The sequence below is a fragment of the Protopterus annectens genome, chromosome 4.part1 (genome assembly GCF_019279795.1).
Source record: "Protopterus annectens isolate FY-2018-M chromosome 4.part1, PAN1.0, whole genome shotgun sequence".
In the NCBI taxonomy this organism is placed as follows: Eukaryota; Metazoa; Chordata; order Ceratodontiformes; family Protopteridae; genus Protopterus; species Protopterus annectens.
Genome location: NC_056734.1, coordinates 309,841,982 through 309,856,322, shown reverse-complemented (window position 1 = coordinate 309,856,322; position 14,341 = coordinate 309,841,982). Strand labels below are relative to the sequence as shown.

Sequence of the window (14,341 nt, the reverse complement as noted above, 5' to 3'; positions counted from 1 at the left end):
AGAGGTCAATTAACAACTATCTAGGCTTCAATTTTCAACAACTGTACAGATCATTACTCTACTCATTACTCTCCATGGCTGACTTCACTGTATATCTACCTATGGCCAGGGGATGGACAGTGGGATTGTTGTACACAGTGTATTGGCAAAGCCTTCTTACAGTTAATAGACATATTTCCTTAACTGGCAGACCTGTTGAAGAAATATGTGCTAACACTACCTGACTGTTTCTACACATATTCACATCTTCACAGTTACATATGTGACACTGACAGCAGTGACCAGCACTCATGCTTGGGGAGTGTGGTACTGACATACTCTGCCAGGGTTTCTATTTGTCTCCCTGGTTATTAACAGTTGTGACCATTAGCCGTGACAGTGTGACATTTGAGGGACATGTATCGGAACAAAGTGCTTAGTGTATGCACCTATCTTTCTGTCATTTGCAGCCTTGGGATTGGACAGTGGATATGCTGAACACAGAGTGTGTTCGTAAAGCCTTCTTTACAGCTATTAGATACATTTCCTTACCTTGCATACCTGTGGAGGTAATTTATTTTACTACTACCTGACTGTTTATACAAATATTCACATATTCTTGTTTGACAATATGCATTCAGTGTACTACCACTGCCAGGATTCGAACCATGCTTGTTTGTGCAAAAAGGTACACCACAGCTGTGCTTCATCACAATGACCTACTGAGAAACTGCTGACTCATTCTTGACTTTTTTCTCCCTAGCACTCTCTGGTTTGCACAATCTGACCTTGTAGTTAGACAAATACTCTAGGTAATGACAACTGTACTGCAATTTTCAGACAACCGATATGTGTTATGTTTTCAGTAATAGTTGCATAAAACAGTTATTTTCTACCAGAAACACATAACTATGCAGAACTTGTACACATTTATATTCATACCACAACATGGCAAAGTAAACACAATAGTATGGGGGTTTTATTTTTATTCACTGTTACAGAGGCCCTTATTCACCTGATAACAGTCCTTTATTTATTGCACACAGTACACAGTTTACCTACTAGTTGTTGACAATCTACTTTCTATTTATTTACCCTGAATACTGCAAGCTAGATTTTTACTCATCAGCCACCCAGTGCAGCCTTATCAACCTGGCATGTGCATCAATATTTCCAGCACTTTCATCCACAGCTGTACAGGAGATAAATAAACATTTATGCATACCTATTGATCACATACTCAGGCTGGACTTTGCAAGACACTAATTGATACTGATACTTACACACTTCAGAGACATTCTCTGCCTGTGTGTCTTGAATACACTGGTCCAAGAGATCCCTCTTCCTACGCTTCAGGTCAGCGTAATGGTGCCAGACCTGCCCACCAGTCCGAGGGATATCAGTAGCACTGGTGAGGTCATGTGTGCGATGATCCCAGGCCTCCACTTTGTATTGAGAGCCCTGGTACTGGTCCTGCAACATTCTCCCTTTATGGTCTTTTACAAGGAGTCCAGCTATGACCCTGGACTCCTGAATGCCCTAACGCTGTGCCCAAAAGCACACACCCTCATCAACATCAGCCATATTGCCTGCAGTGATCAGCTACAACTGATTATGGTTGTATTCCTGCCTGCGGGGTTTAAATAGGGCTTAATTCCCACCCTTTGCCATGATTGGCCGATTTTGAATATGCTGAACTAAGCTAAGCAATGTGCAAACCCATTTAGCTAAGATAAGCATTGCTTAAAGGGGTAGATGATAAGCACTGCTTACCAGTGCACAAATCCACTTAGCTATGCCAATTATCGCTAAGCATTTAGATTTAAGCAATGCTTACACCAGCTAAGCATAGCTGAGCAAAATTTAGCATTGGTCAGCTTCCATTGTATGGGCTATCAGTATTCTGGGGTTGATTCCTTATTAATGACATCTTATGATATGTATGTTTACCTTCCATAACATCCCCCTATGTGCCTTCATTACATTATATTCTTGTGTGGCTACACTGTATGGGACACTTGTGTTTATATTGGGGTTTCACATCAATACTACACTGACACCTCACATTTGGACCTGCTACACTACCCTGGTTAACAAATATATATTATTTACTACTTATTTATAAAAAAATATATTTTACTGCTGCTTTCACATATAAAAATGAATAGACTGCATTGGGGATTGAAGTGTGAATGACTGCATGCTAAGTGAAAGCTGTAATCACTACGCTATCTCACTTTTGGCAGTTTGGCTCTATATTTCTATTTAGCTCCTTCAGATTTTTAAGCTATGCTGAACACAGCTGCACAATGCCCACACCTGCTCAGCTACACTTAAACTTTAATGAGGACATTAAAAAAAATATTTGTTTATTTTTCTTAGTTTATGGATATGCACATAGCTAACAGTCATACCTGTCAACTTCTTAGAGCATAAAATCTGGACAAAGCCTAACATGATGGGGAGACAAAGAGGGGCAGATTTTAAATATTGCTCTTACAAAGTTACAAAGTTGATATAATAATAGGTTTTGCATAAGCCATGACATTTGTGAAGGATGTGGAGTCTTATACTCAAATGTTTGTCATTATTTTATGACTTCCATTGTCAGCTCTTTGCCAGACAGTATAGATTTTAGGAGGAAGACACCTAGCATATGAGGCAAACATCTGCGTTCTGTGAAAATCTATACAGATGGGAGGTATGTAACAGTGTCCGCAGACAATGTCTTTCTTTTCAAAGTGCCATATGGCATTTCCTGAGTGCATGGGGTGTGTTTGCCTTATGAGCACTGCTTAGACACGTCCTCTGCACTCGTTCATGGATTGTGTCCATGCAGGTTATACAGCAGCATGCCATCATGAATATGCAAGGTGTGCTGCTGTGCTGGATGGGCATGATCCACTCTGTGCAAGAATAGACTTATTCTTGCACAGAAATTTATTAATTCCAAGGAATTATTTTTGTAAAACTCTTATTACTTATTATGTTGTTACATTATTTCACCTTTTGGATTTACTTGTCAGTAGGGGGAGCAGACATACTATGCAAAATTATCATGTAAGTGTTGACACAAAAATACTTCTTTCAGTTTTGGGATATATTTAATAAATATTATACAATGACTGGCCATTAACATTCAAAAACTAGCACACTGATTGATCAGTCCAACTAGTTTGTCCATTGTATATAGAGCATATACTAATAGAAAAAAAGTATAGTAGCCTGGAGTTTTTTCTATTAATATATGCTGTCATTTTTTTTAGTTTTCTTGACCATAAAAAAAATAATAATAATAACAACATTTGAAATTCAGACAGTCCGGAGGTATGAGAGAGACAGTACATAGAAAATCCTAGGAAAATCAGGTACATTATTCAAAAGAAACGTACCTGACTTTCCTATTATTTTCTCCATCCTGCTTCTTTTGAACCTCTAAAGTGTCTGAATTTCAACATTTATTGAAAAAAGAAAAGCAACAGAGATCTTCCTTTCTCCATTGCTTCCTTTCCAAAGCATGGATATGTAAGTGTAGGATGAAGGTCCCATATGCATGTGCTGTATATCAAGAAAGCCCTCGAATATGTTAACAATGTGGAGGAACACCACACTGCTGTTATACAAGTGCATTATTTAAGAAAACTAAGTAATTTTCTTCTTAAATAATGTCATTATATAAAAACAATAACCTATGTCTGGGAGTGGGTAATGCTGATTTACCAACTGTGGGTAAAACCAGCATTACCCACACCCAACCATTGTTTATTGCTATATTATTACTACAACATAATTATCACAGACTGGGAGTATAATGGAAACTTCAAAAAAGTGGACTTCACATTTTACTGAAATGAAAATATAAACCTGTCTGTAAGCCAAGATCATTTGCATACTGTAGCTGTGCTGGAAAAATCTGACCACTGCACAGTATTACTCATTTCTAACTCATAACTTTGAATTTGTATAATCTTACAACAGTAACAATTAATACATTGTATTGTACATGGTATGTTTATTCTGGGTGATCATTTGACTTTTGCATACTCTAGATGAAAAAGTGCATTTATGTCTTACATATATGTATTGAAGGGCAGTAAAAGAATACATTACATTGCATTTAATAATTCTTGATTTCTGCAGATTTAGTCCTTCTGAAAACCATTCTTTGAAAAGCCAGATATTATCTACCATAAATAATGCCCCTCCCCATCTATTCATGAATTGATAACTAGAATAAGAGGTCACAAGCCAAAGGATTTATGTACTTACTTGAGTTGATTCCTGGCTCTTGATAATCATTACTGTAGTCAACACTGTGAGAGAAAAATATAATAAAAAAATGAAAATTGAAAATGCAAAACACTGATAATGGAACATGTGAATACATTTTAACTTTACCTTTGATTTAAATGAAAAATGTGTTCCAATGTCTCCACAATTTGTTAGACTCCGGACAGTTTGAGGATTTGTGGTAATTAACTATCATTTCATATTCAGGCATTTCATTTCAATGTATGATAGCAATGTACGAAATAGGCAAAATGTAATGCATCACTAGCCATCATAATGTGCGAAATAAACTAAAACAGTCACTATATAAAACTAACATATACATGGACAAGATTTTAATTCTTTCTATGCTAGTAATCCCATGGCTAATAAAGAATACTTCAGGTAAGGCATAAACTGATACAATGGTTAAATAAAATCAGCTACGTCCTCAAAATAAATGAAAAACTAGTCAGTAGCCTAGTCAGATTAAGCATAAGGGCCAAATAAATACTTGATGTAATAGGTATGCTTTATAAAATAATCTAGCCTGAATTCCATAGACAGCTGGAGAAAGAAATATATACCATATTGTCCAAGTACTCCATATAGATGGCAATGATCTCTCTTCTATCAACCCCGTTGACAGTTTGGCTGCATGTTTATTTCAGGCTCAAAGAGTTATTGAAATATTTTTGGCCAGAGCTATACATGACCTTTTAGGTTTACAAACAGAACTTAAATTAATCCATTTAGAATGATGACAGCATGGGCAGAACCTTCCACTGGGTAGTTACTGTTTTCTCCTTCTCTAAGACATTAACATCTCTATACTGTGTTTCACAGCAGCTACACAAACGGTAAACTGTAATAGAGCACTTCAAGTCAGCTGCTGAAGAAGACATGAAACAGTTTGAGAGGCATCCAGACAAGATCAGGTGTCAGACAGTATAAATTCCTTAAGACAGACACAGGGTTTTTCACAGCATGTACAGAATTTTGCAAAGAGGAGAAGGAACACTTAATTTTTTTAGATTGTTTTACCCCTTTAGAATTACAGGAATATTTCTATCCTAAACAGTATTCAGACGTTTGTTGCTGCATGTAGCTCTAATGACAATATGCCTGTCTGGCTGAAATTTGTGATAAGTTACAAACTGGTTGATTACTGTTCTGCAGCAGACTTTAGTAAGGGTTTAGTAAAACTGATTTAAAGTTGGAGTATCAGAACTTAGTGCACAAAATAAGCAGAACAGTGCATCATCTGCATAAAATTAAAACATAAAATAAAAGCAGACTGCTCGGCACTAACACTCAGAAATAAAATATTGGAGTAAACACAGAGGACTTGAGGAAATTATATTGTCTTGAGTGCCTTTGTCTCCCATTTAATAATGACTTTTTAAAAGAATGATTCTTTAAAAAAAACTGAATAAATGGGAGACAAAAGCACTCAAGAAATAGGTTCATAGGTTCATAGGTAGGTACTAGGCTATCGGCCCAAGGGCCTAAGTAAGCCTAGCCAAGAAGGTTCCCTGGCTTACACCACCCAAGAAAGTTATTTTCCTGTGCCCCTGTCGAGCAGATCCACAGAAGTGATCCACGGGGTGTATTTCCTATTTCACATCCACTTATCAAGATTTTTCTTGAAGAGTACTAATGAGGAACTTTGTTTGACATAGATAGGTAGCTTGTTCCAGAGTATGGGAACTCTCTGGAACAGGAATCTATCCCTCCCGCATGTCCTGTTTATTGTGGTGACAAGGTTTAGGTCTCTAGAGCATGTAGGTTGGAGGGATTGGGATTTCTTTAGGTGTAGCATGTCCAGCAGCTCTATGTTTGACATAGCTTTATATGCAAAGCAGAGATCACCTCAGATTAGGCGATATGCAATGGAGAAAAGCTGGAGTTTTTTGAGATGGTCAGTGTAGGGCATCTGTTTGAGGCCAGTAATCCTCTTTGTGGGGTACTCCTGTGGCCTTTCCAGCTGCTGCAGATGTCTTGTGAAGTACATTCCGAAAGAGGCATTGTACTCTATAATGGGTCTAATGAGTGTCGAGTAGAGGGGAACAATGACCTCTTTTTTCCTAGATGAGAACCCCTTTTTTGATGAGGTGTGCCATGTAGAAGGATTTCCTGACTACTGTGGTGATGTGATTATCATAGGAGAGACTAGTGTCCACCTGGTTCCCCAGGTCTCTTATTACGCATTCTGTGTTAAGTAGTCTGCCGCCTATGTGGTAGTTCATGGGTACAGAGTTTTTACCAAAAGGGGATAACAATGCACTTTTTGGCATTGAGCTTGAGGCCATGGCTCTGACACCAGACATCTGTCTCAGTGAGGCCCTTCTATAGGATGTCCACATCATTTGGGGACTCAACTATGGCTCCTAGTTTTCAGTCATCTGTGAATTTCATTAGCCAAAGGCCTTCTGTGTTAGCCTATACTTCAGAGAAGTAGATACAAAACAGGAGGGGTCCCAGGACTGAACCATGTGGTACTCCACTTGTCATTGGTTTGAAGTCAGATTTAGAGTCTGCAACTTTAACAGTCTGGGTTTTGTCAGTGAGCCATTTGGCAACCCATCTTGTGAAGTAGGGATTTATACCTAGTTTAGTGAGTTTAGCTGTAATTTCAGAATAGGGGATGGTGTCGAAAGCCTTGGCGAGGTCAAGATAGGCTGTGTGATCCACCTTATCCTCATCTACAGCTTTGGTGACTGCCTCAAAGAAGTTGATCAGGTTCAGGAGGCATGATCTGCCATTCACAAAACCGAATTGGGTGGGGTTCAGAGTTTGGAGGTTACCAATGTCTTTGTTTATGATTTCCATGATGATACATTCCATGGCCTTACAGACCAGGCTCGTCAGGCTAATAGGGCGATAGTTCCCGGGATCACTGGTGGCTCTCCCTTTGTGGAGTGGGATAACTGTTGCTGTGCACCATTCAGTGGGCACAAAGCCTGATGTGAGACCATGATTGAACATGGGGAGCCATTTCATTCTGAAGTTCATGTAAAACGCAGCCTGGGATGTTGTCCGGTCCCATGGTTGCAGTGTTTTTGGCTTTAGAGAGTGCAGCTTTTACCTGTGTAGTTGTGATTACAGGAACTCTGCATTCTTCCTGTATAGTTATGGGCCCTTTGGGGGTGAGAGGAGGGTAAAGTTAGCACTGAACCCATCTGCCAGGACGTTGGCAATATCAGTTGGTTCTGTAATGTTCATGCCATTGTGCTGTAACTCAGGGCAGATCTGAGTGTTGCCATTGAGATTCTTGACATAGGTATAGAATGCTTTGTGGTTGTCCCTAGAATCAGTGGCGATTTTGTTTTCGTAACAAGCTTGGAGGATCTTATAAGGGATCTCAGCTTCTTACTGAGGCTGACCAGGGAACTCCTCCACTCATGGGATTTTACCCTCTTTTGCAACAGTTTCTTCCTTCTGTTGTAGAGTTTGTTTATGACTGGGGAACACCAGATTGGCTTCCTTTTTTTGGAGGATAGCGTCTTGGTTCTGTTTGGGATAGCATGATCCATGCACTCTTGTAAGTGCTTATAGAGTGCATCTGTGTAGGATTCAGCAGTCGTAACTGTATTGTCCATCTGCATGGATGTCATGAAGTTTGCCACTTCTGTCTTAAGAAGCACGAAGTTGGCTTTGGAGAAATTATTTACCATGATTTCCTTAATGGGGGATGGGGCGGGATGTGGATATCTACGGTGACTAGCTTATGGTCGGATCTGACCAATGAGGAGTTGACCAGGTGTGGAACATCGGTCACTCATGTTGATAATGACTAGGTCTAGGATATTGTTGCCCCTAGTAGGGGTCTGGATAAGTTGATCCAGGGCATTGGAATTTATGAATTCCAGAAAGCGTTGAGCAAAGGAGTTGGTACATGAGTAGTTTTCCCAGTTAATGGTGGGGTAGTTGAAATCGCTCTTTATTACAGTGTTTGGTTTAACCCTAATATTTTCCAGTATATGAAGAAAAGAGGAGTGGGAATCCTGGGGCATGGTGGGGGATCTGTAGCAAGCTACAATTTGGATTGCAGTTTTGCCCAGAGTTAGTTGCACTTGGATAACCGTGGATGCATTATGCTGAGCAACTAGCCTGGAGGTGTCGATATCCTTAATGAATATGGACACACCTTCACCTTTGGTGTTCCGGTCTAGGTTAGCTGGCTGAAAAGTGTGGTATGAGTTATAGCCTGGTAATGTAGGGGTGCTCTCTGGAGCCTTGAACCAGGTCTCTGTCACTGCACAGATATCGATGTTCTCCATTTTAAGGAGGGCCTCGAGTGAGTAAATTTTGAGATTTAGACTTCTAGCATTGAGTAGCATTACCCTCACATTTTGCTTGCCTGTTCCTGTTACAGTGGTGAATTTGTCATTTGAACCTTACCTAAAACAGGCACTATAGGGGCAGTAAGAGCCTTAGCCAGTATCCAGAATCCCAGGGGTGACAGGTACAGTCCATCTCTGGCAAAGCATCATGGTCTGTCGACCATGTCATCCCAGGCAGACAGATACTGGATCCTCTTAGAATGACACCAGAAGCTTAGCCAATTGTTGAAGTCAAATATAATTCAAATTTTATTTCTTAATATAAATTTTAAAACAAACAAAAACATTGGCCACATTTATGTTTATTTCAGTATCAAAATCATTAATTTCACATATTACACAATTACACACACCCAAACTAAATCAAACTTACTAGAAAGAAATTTATTTCTCTCTCTCTCTCTCTATATATATATATATATATACATACAGACACACACACACACACACACACACACACACACACACACACACACACACACACACACACACACACACACACACACACCAAGTGACACGTTCCCAGGTGAACCTGATGCTGATATTAACCTGATTGCAAGTGAGCACAATGGATTTAAAATATACAAATATAGTCACATCACTTAGCAATTGATGTAAGACACTATGATTTGTTCAGCAAAGGTTTTACCTTTGTACCTAGAGTTAAAAATTGGCATTAGTGAGCTTGTAGTTGATTTAAAGCTGTTTGTTAGGAAACTCAGTTTTAAACTTTTTTTTCAGCATTCGAATAACAACTCAGACACTTCAGTTATATTCAAACAAATAGTACATATAATCCTCCTTTGCATCCCACCCTACAAATGTTTGAGAGACTTTGTGAGAAGGATATTAGAAATTTTTACCAACATAAATTTGGAATGTGGTGTAATTTAAATAAAGATGAGTCACAGTTATTAAGGGATCTATCTTGTAACAAGGAAATTTGAATTATGAAACCCCATAAAGGAGGTGGGATGGTGTTAATGAGTGTCATTGACTATACAGCTAGAAGGCACACCATACTAAACAACAACAATCAGTATATTAGGGCGTCTAAGAATGAGGTGAACAGAGCTTACAATAAAACTGATGTCTTGCTTAAATGTATTTTAGATCAAGATGTCACTGACCACAAGCTTTACAACTTTTTGAAAGTTAATTATCCAGTACTCCCTACTTTTTTGGGATTCCAAAGATACATAAAGTGTTGTAAACCTACCTGTGTGCCCTCTAGTGGCAGCTACTAATTCTAAAACTCACTCCTTAGCCATCTGTGTAGGCAAAAAGGTAAAGGCATTGTTTAAAAAGTGCCACTATATCCTTAAAGATGCATGGTACTTTTTAAAAAGTATTAAAAATGAATCATACCAAAATGAAACCATACTGAGCAACAAAAAATGTTGTTGAGCTTTTTGCTTGTATTACATGTGAAACAGGTCTTGAATTGTTTAGAAAGGCCTGTAATGACTATAACATGTTGACCAAGAAAGAAGTTACAGTGCTGGTAAACCTCATGGAAATTAATCTACAAAATAACTAGATTTATTTTGAAGAGGAGTATTTTAAGCAAATTAAGGGAGTGGCAATGGGCATAGCATGCAACCCTCTATATGCCACTACAGTCTTGTGGCACTGGGAACAGCATAATGTGTTTACAGCCACCTAAATCATCAAATATTTAAATTTTTTGGATGACATGTTCAATATCTGGAAAGGTAGTGCTTCATTATTCAAAGAATTTGTAGCATTCTTAAATTCTTCACCAAAGTTTTTGAGATTCACTCAAATATACTCTCAAGTTTCCAGGAATTTTTTAGATGTTAATATAACTAAAGATTTTGAAGGGGGTGAATTTTTTTTAAACTTGTACAGCAAACCTACTTATTCAAACACATTTTTACATTTCACAATTAATCACCCGTGGAACCAAAAAGCCTTAGTTAAATGGCAAATGATTCATATATCTAGGCTTATATCTCAAAATAACTTCTTTTTGGCTAAAATTGATAACTTGTGCACAATGTTCACTGAAAAGGGTTACCCTGCCACAAAGTTAAATGACATCAGTAAAGAAGTTATAAATAAGAGGTAGAATGGGGCATTTGGGCCTTTATTAGCTAACAATCATACCAGCAAGAATGGTGGAAACCACAACACAATTATTTCACCAACAGAGGATTACAAATGCATCATGGTCATTAAATATGGGGCTGAGAGCAACATGACACGCATTGATGATGTCAGGACAACAAGACAAAACAAACAAGAAAGTCTACAGACAGAGTTTCACTGGGAATCAGTTTTAAATATAAAAATTACATCTATTTGTCTAAAAAATGGCCCAAAAGCATCAAAATAGTGGTCGGTCGATGAGGAATGTATTACATGGACATAAGAAAGGCAGATTCCATCATTTTGCTGTATTTAAAAAAAAGTAAGTCGTTTCAAAACTTTCTTCAATAATCTAATAGCATATTTCCATATGCCTGATATTTAATGCTGCAGAGTATGATAGTATGATCAAGTCAGTGGCAGGTTATGAACAAATTATAACTTTAACGTCAACTCGGGTTATAAATCACAGTTTGTTAATCTCAAGCTTTAATTAACTGCAATGACAACCAAACCTGCATGTAGTTATACAGATATAAGATTTTACAGCCTGAGAATAATCACTCAGTACAAATTTTAGTTAAATCACTTGTTTCAACTTGTGTATGTCTTTACTGCTTACATTCTTATTATTGTGTAAATATTTTCTTAAAGGATACTCTACACTAATGCCTGCATTTTATTATAAAGATTGTACATAACTGTAAACTGATGCACTTCAGGATATGCTTATTAACACTGTGAAATACCTAACGAGGGCATCAATGTGTTCTGTAAGATATATTAATGAAAAGAGATTGATATAGCAGTCAGTATGGAAACCACTGCTACTACTTAACTTTATGCTGTCAAATGGAAAAGATTACATAAGTTATATAGTCAAAGGTTTTTTTTCTCTGTTACATATATAAAAGATAACTGTCACATTGAGGTGTATAGTATAGCTGTATATAGCATTTTAAAGTAGCAAAATGTGAAGTAACAGTCATTTTAGAACATATCTAGCTTTACTCATGGAAGGCAGCTAAAACATGTACTGTTATCATAATAGACAAGACTTATTAATACATTGTTAAACATAGTTAAACATGATTACTGAGAAATCGATTAAGTTAGTCGTATACTACTCATATTGCAATAACCTGTTAATTAAGGTTATATTTAATGCCTTCTTTAACTTGCGGTTATATTTAATACATACAACTTACTTTATTTTCTAGAATGAATAGTTATATCAGATGTTATATTAAAGCAAACACACAATGTTATAAGGAGAAATTATATTTAACACATTATCTAGTTTTAATTTTTTAATACATACAACAAGTGGTTGCTTTTTCTGTTGCTATGGTTTAAGAGTTTGATCCGAGTGACTGATTTCACTGGGACAAGGAGTTTATAACTCCAGGTGGGGAGCTACATTGTTTTTTTATAAGTTACAACATACAATTAATTTTATAACAGTGTTTCACCTGACATCCATTATAGCAGATTTATACAAGAACATAAGCTATAATAATTGTAAAATACATATTACCCATTATGACTTATGGACCAATGTTTACGGATTAAACAATCTTCATTTTGGAGCTTTACTGTAGTTCTGTTGTATTTCTGCTGCATTTTACTGTTAAATTGTTTACTGTGTGCACACTTGATTTACCTGCTTAAAAGATACAAATTTAAGCTGCATTTTTTTCTGTAGGCATCACACTCAAGTGCAACAGCCTTTTCTGAACATTGTTACTGTTTAAATAGCTTTTTGCTGCTTAATTTCATAAAGAAACAAAAAAAATACTGTCTGTGCTGCTTGTTTCCCACCCTTTCCTATACCAGAATAGTCTGGATCCCAGATCTGCTGGTTTCAGGACTTTAGTCTGTATGTCTGAGTGATCCAGAGCTTGTTGTAGTAGTGGGAGGACTTTCTGCTTACCATTGAGAGGGGTAAGCATTGGAACAGCCTATCTGTCGCAAGAGGAGTGGTTTCCAGTTCTGAAATTAACCTTATTGGCTGTTTTGGGCTGATTTCTATCCATTTCAACTTTCTGAGTTAAAAACCCATGTTTGTGTGAGTTTGCACTTGTTTTAGCTCACCGGATCCTGTTTGAACATCCTGTGGACTACTACAGCACCAGAAATGAGAAGGAGAGACTTTTTGCTGATTTTAAGTAACTTTTTGTCTTTCTCGTAACTGTTTTTGCTTACCACACTTTAAAAAAACATTTTTACCGTGGTTCTGTTGTATTTCTGCTGCATTTTACTGTTAAATCGTTTAATGTGTGTGCACTTGATTTATCTGCTTAAAAGTTAAAAATGTAAACTGCATTTAGTTTTGTAGGCGTCACTCTCAGCCCTGAGTAGTAGCTTATCTTCATCCAGAATGATACCGCAGTACAAGGACAAAATGATTGATTTCGACAATTGGCTAAGCTGCTGCTGTCATTCTAAGGGGATCCCGTATCTGTCTGCCTGGAACGACAGAGATGGCCTACACCTGTCACCCCTGGGATTCCGGATACTGGCTAAGGTCCCTTGCCACTCCTATAGTGCCTTTTTAAGGTAAAGTTCAAATGATAAACCCACCACTGTAACAGTTACACGCAAGCAAAAATTGAGGGTAATGCTACTCAATGCTAGAAGTCTAAACCTCAAAATGCACTCATTCGAGGCACTCCTTAAAATTGAGAACATCTATATCTGCGCAGTGAGTGAAACCTGGTTCAAGGCTCCAGAGATCACCCCTGCATTACCAGGCTATAAGTCATACCATACCTTTCGGCCATCTAACCTGGATCGGAACACCAAAGGTGGAGTTGTGTTCATATTCATTAAGGATATCCACACCTCCAGGCTAGTTGCCCAACATAATGCATCCAAAATTAATCCAAGTGCAATTAACTCTGGGCAAAACTGCAATCCAAACTGTAGCTTGCTACAGATCCCTGACCATGCCCAGGAGTCCCATTCCTCTTTTCTTGATATACTGGAAAATATTAGGGTTCATCCAACCACCCTAATAATGGGTGATTTCAACTACCCCACCATTAACTGAGAAAACTACTCGTGTACCAATGCCTTCACTCAACACTTTCTTGAATTCATCAACTCCAACACCCTGGATCAACTGATCCACACCCCCACCAGGGGCAGCAATATCCTAGACCTAGTCATTACCAACATGAGTGACTGGTGTTCCACACCTGAAGTCAACTCCTCATTGGTCATATCCAACCATAAGCTAATCACCATAGATATTCACATCCTGCCCCCCCCCTGCCCCCCATTAAGGAAACAAATGTAAAAAAATTCTCCAAAACCAACTTCATGTTTCCTAAGACAGAAGTGGCAAACTTCACAACACCCATGCAGATGGACAATACAGTTTTGACTGCCGAATCCTACACAAATGCACTCTATAAGCATTTACACGAGTGCATGGATCGTGCTATCCCTAACTTAACCAAGATGCTAGCCTCCAAAAAAAAGAAGCCAATCTGGTGGTCCCCTGCAATAAACAAATTCTACAACAGAAGGAAGAAACTGTTGCAAAAGAGTAAAAATCCATGAGTGGAGGAGCTCCTTGGTCAGCCTCAGTAAGAAGCTGAGATCCCTCATAAAATCCTCCAAAGCTAGCT

At 38.0% G+C, this 14,341-nt stretch overlaps 1 protein-coding gene across 1 annotated transcript in view; it reads right to left on the bottom strand.

Moving 5' to 3' along the window:
- The window catches only part of LOC122800843, a 1,417,490-nt gene that overhangs the window by 238,583 nt on the left and 1,164,566 nt on the right, over positions 1–14,341 (bottom strand). Inside the window, exon 23 of the mRNA XM_044070157.1 lies at positions 4,249–4,292. Within this exon, the coding sequence (XP_043926092.1) occupies positions 4,249–4,292 (44 nt within the window). The remainder of the gene's footprint in view (positions 1–4,248; positions 4,293–14,341) is intronic.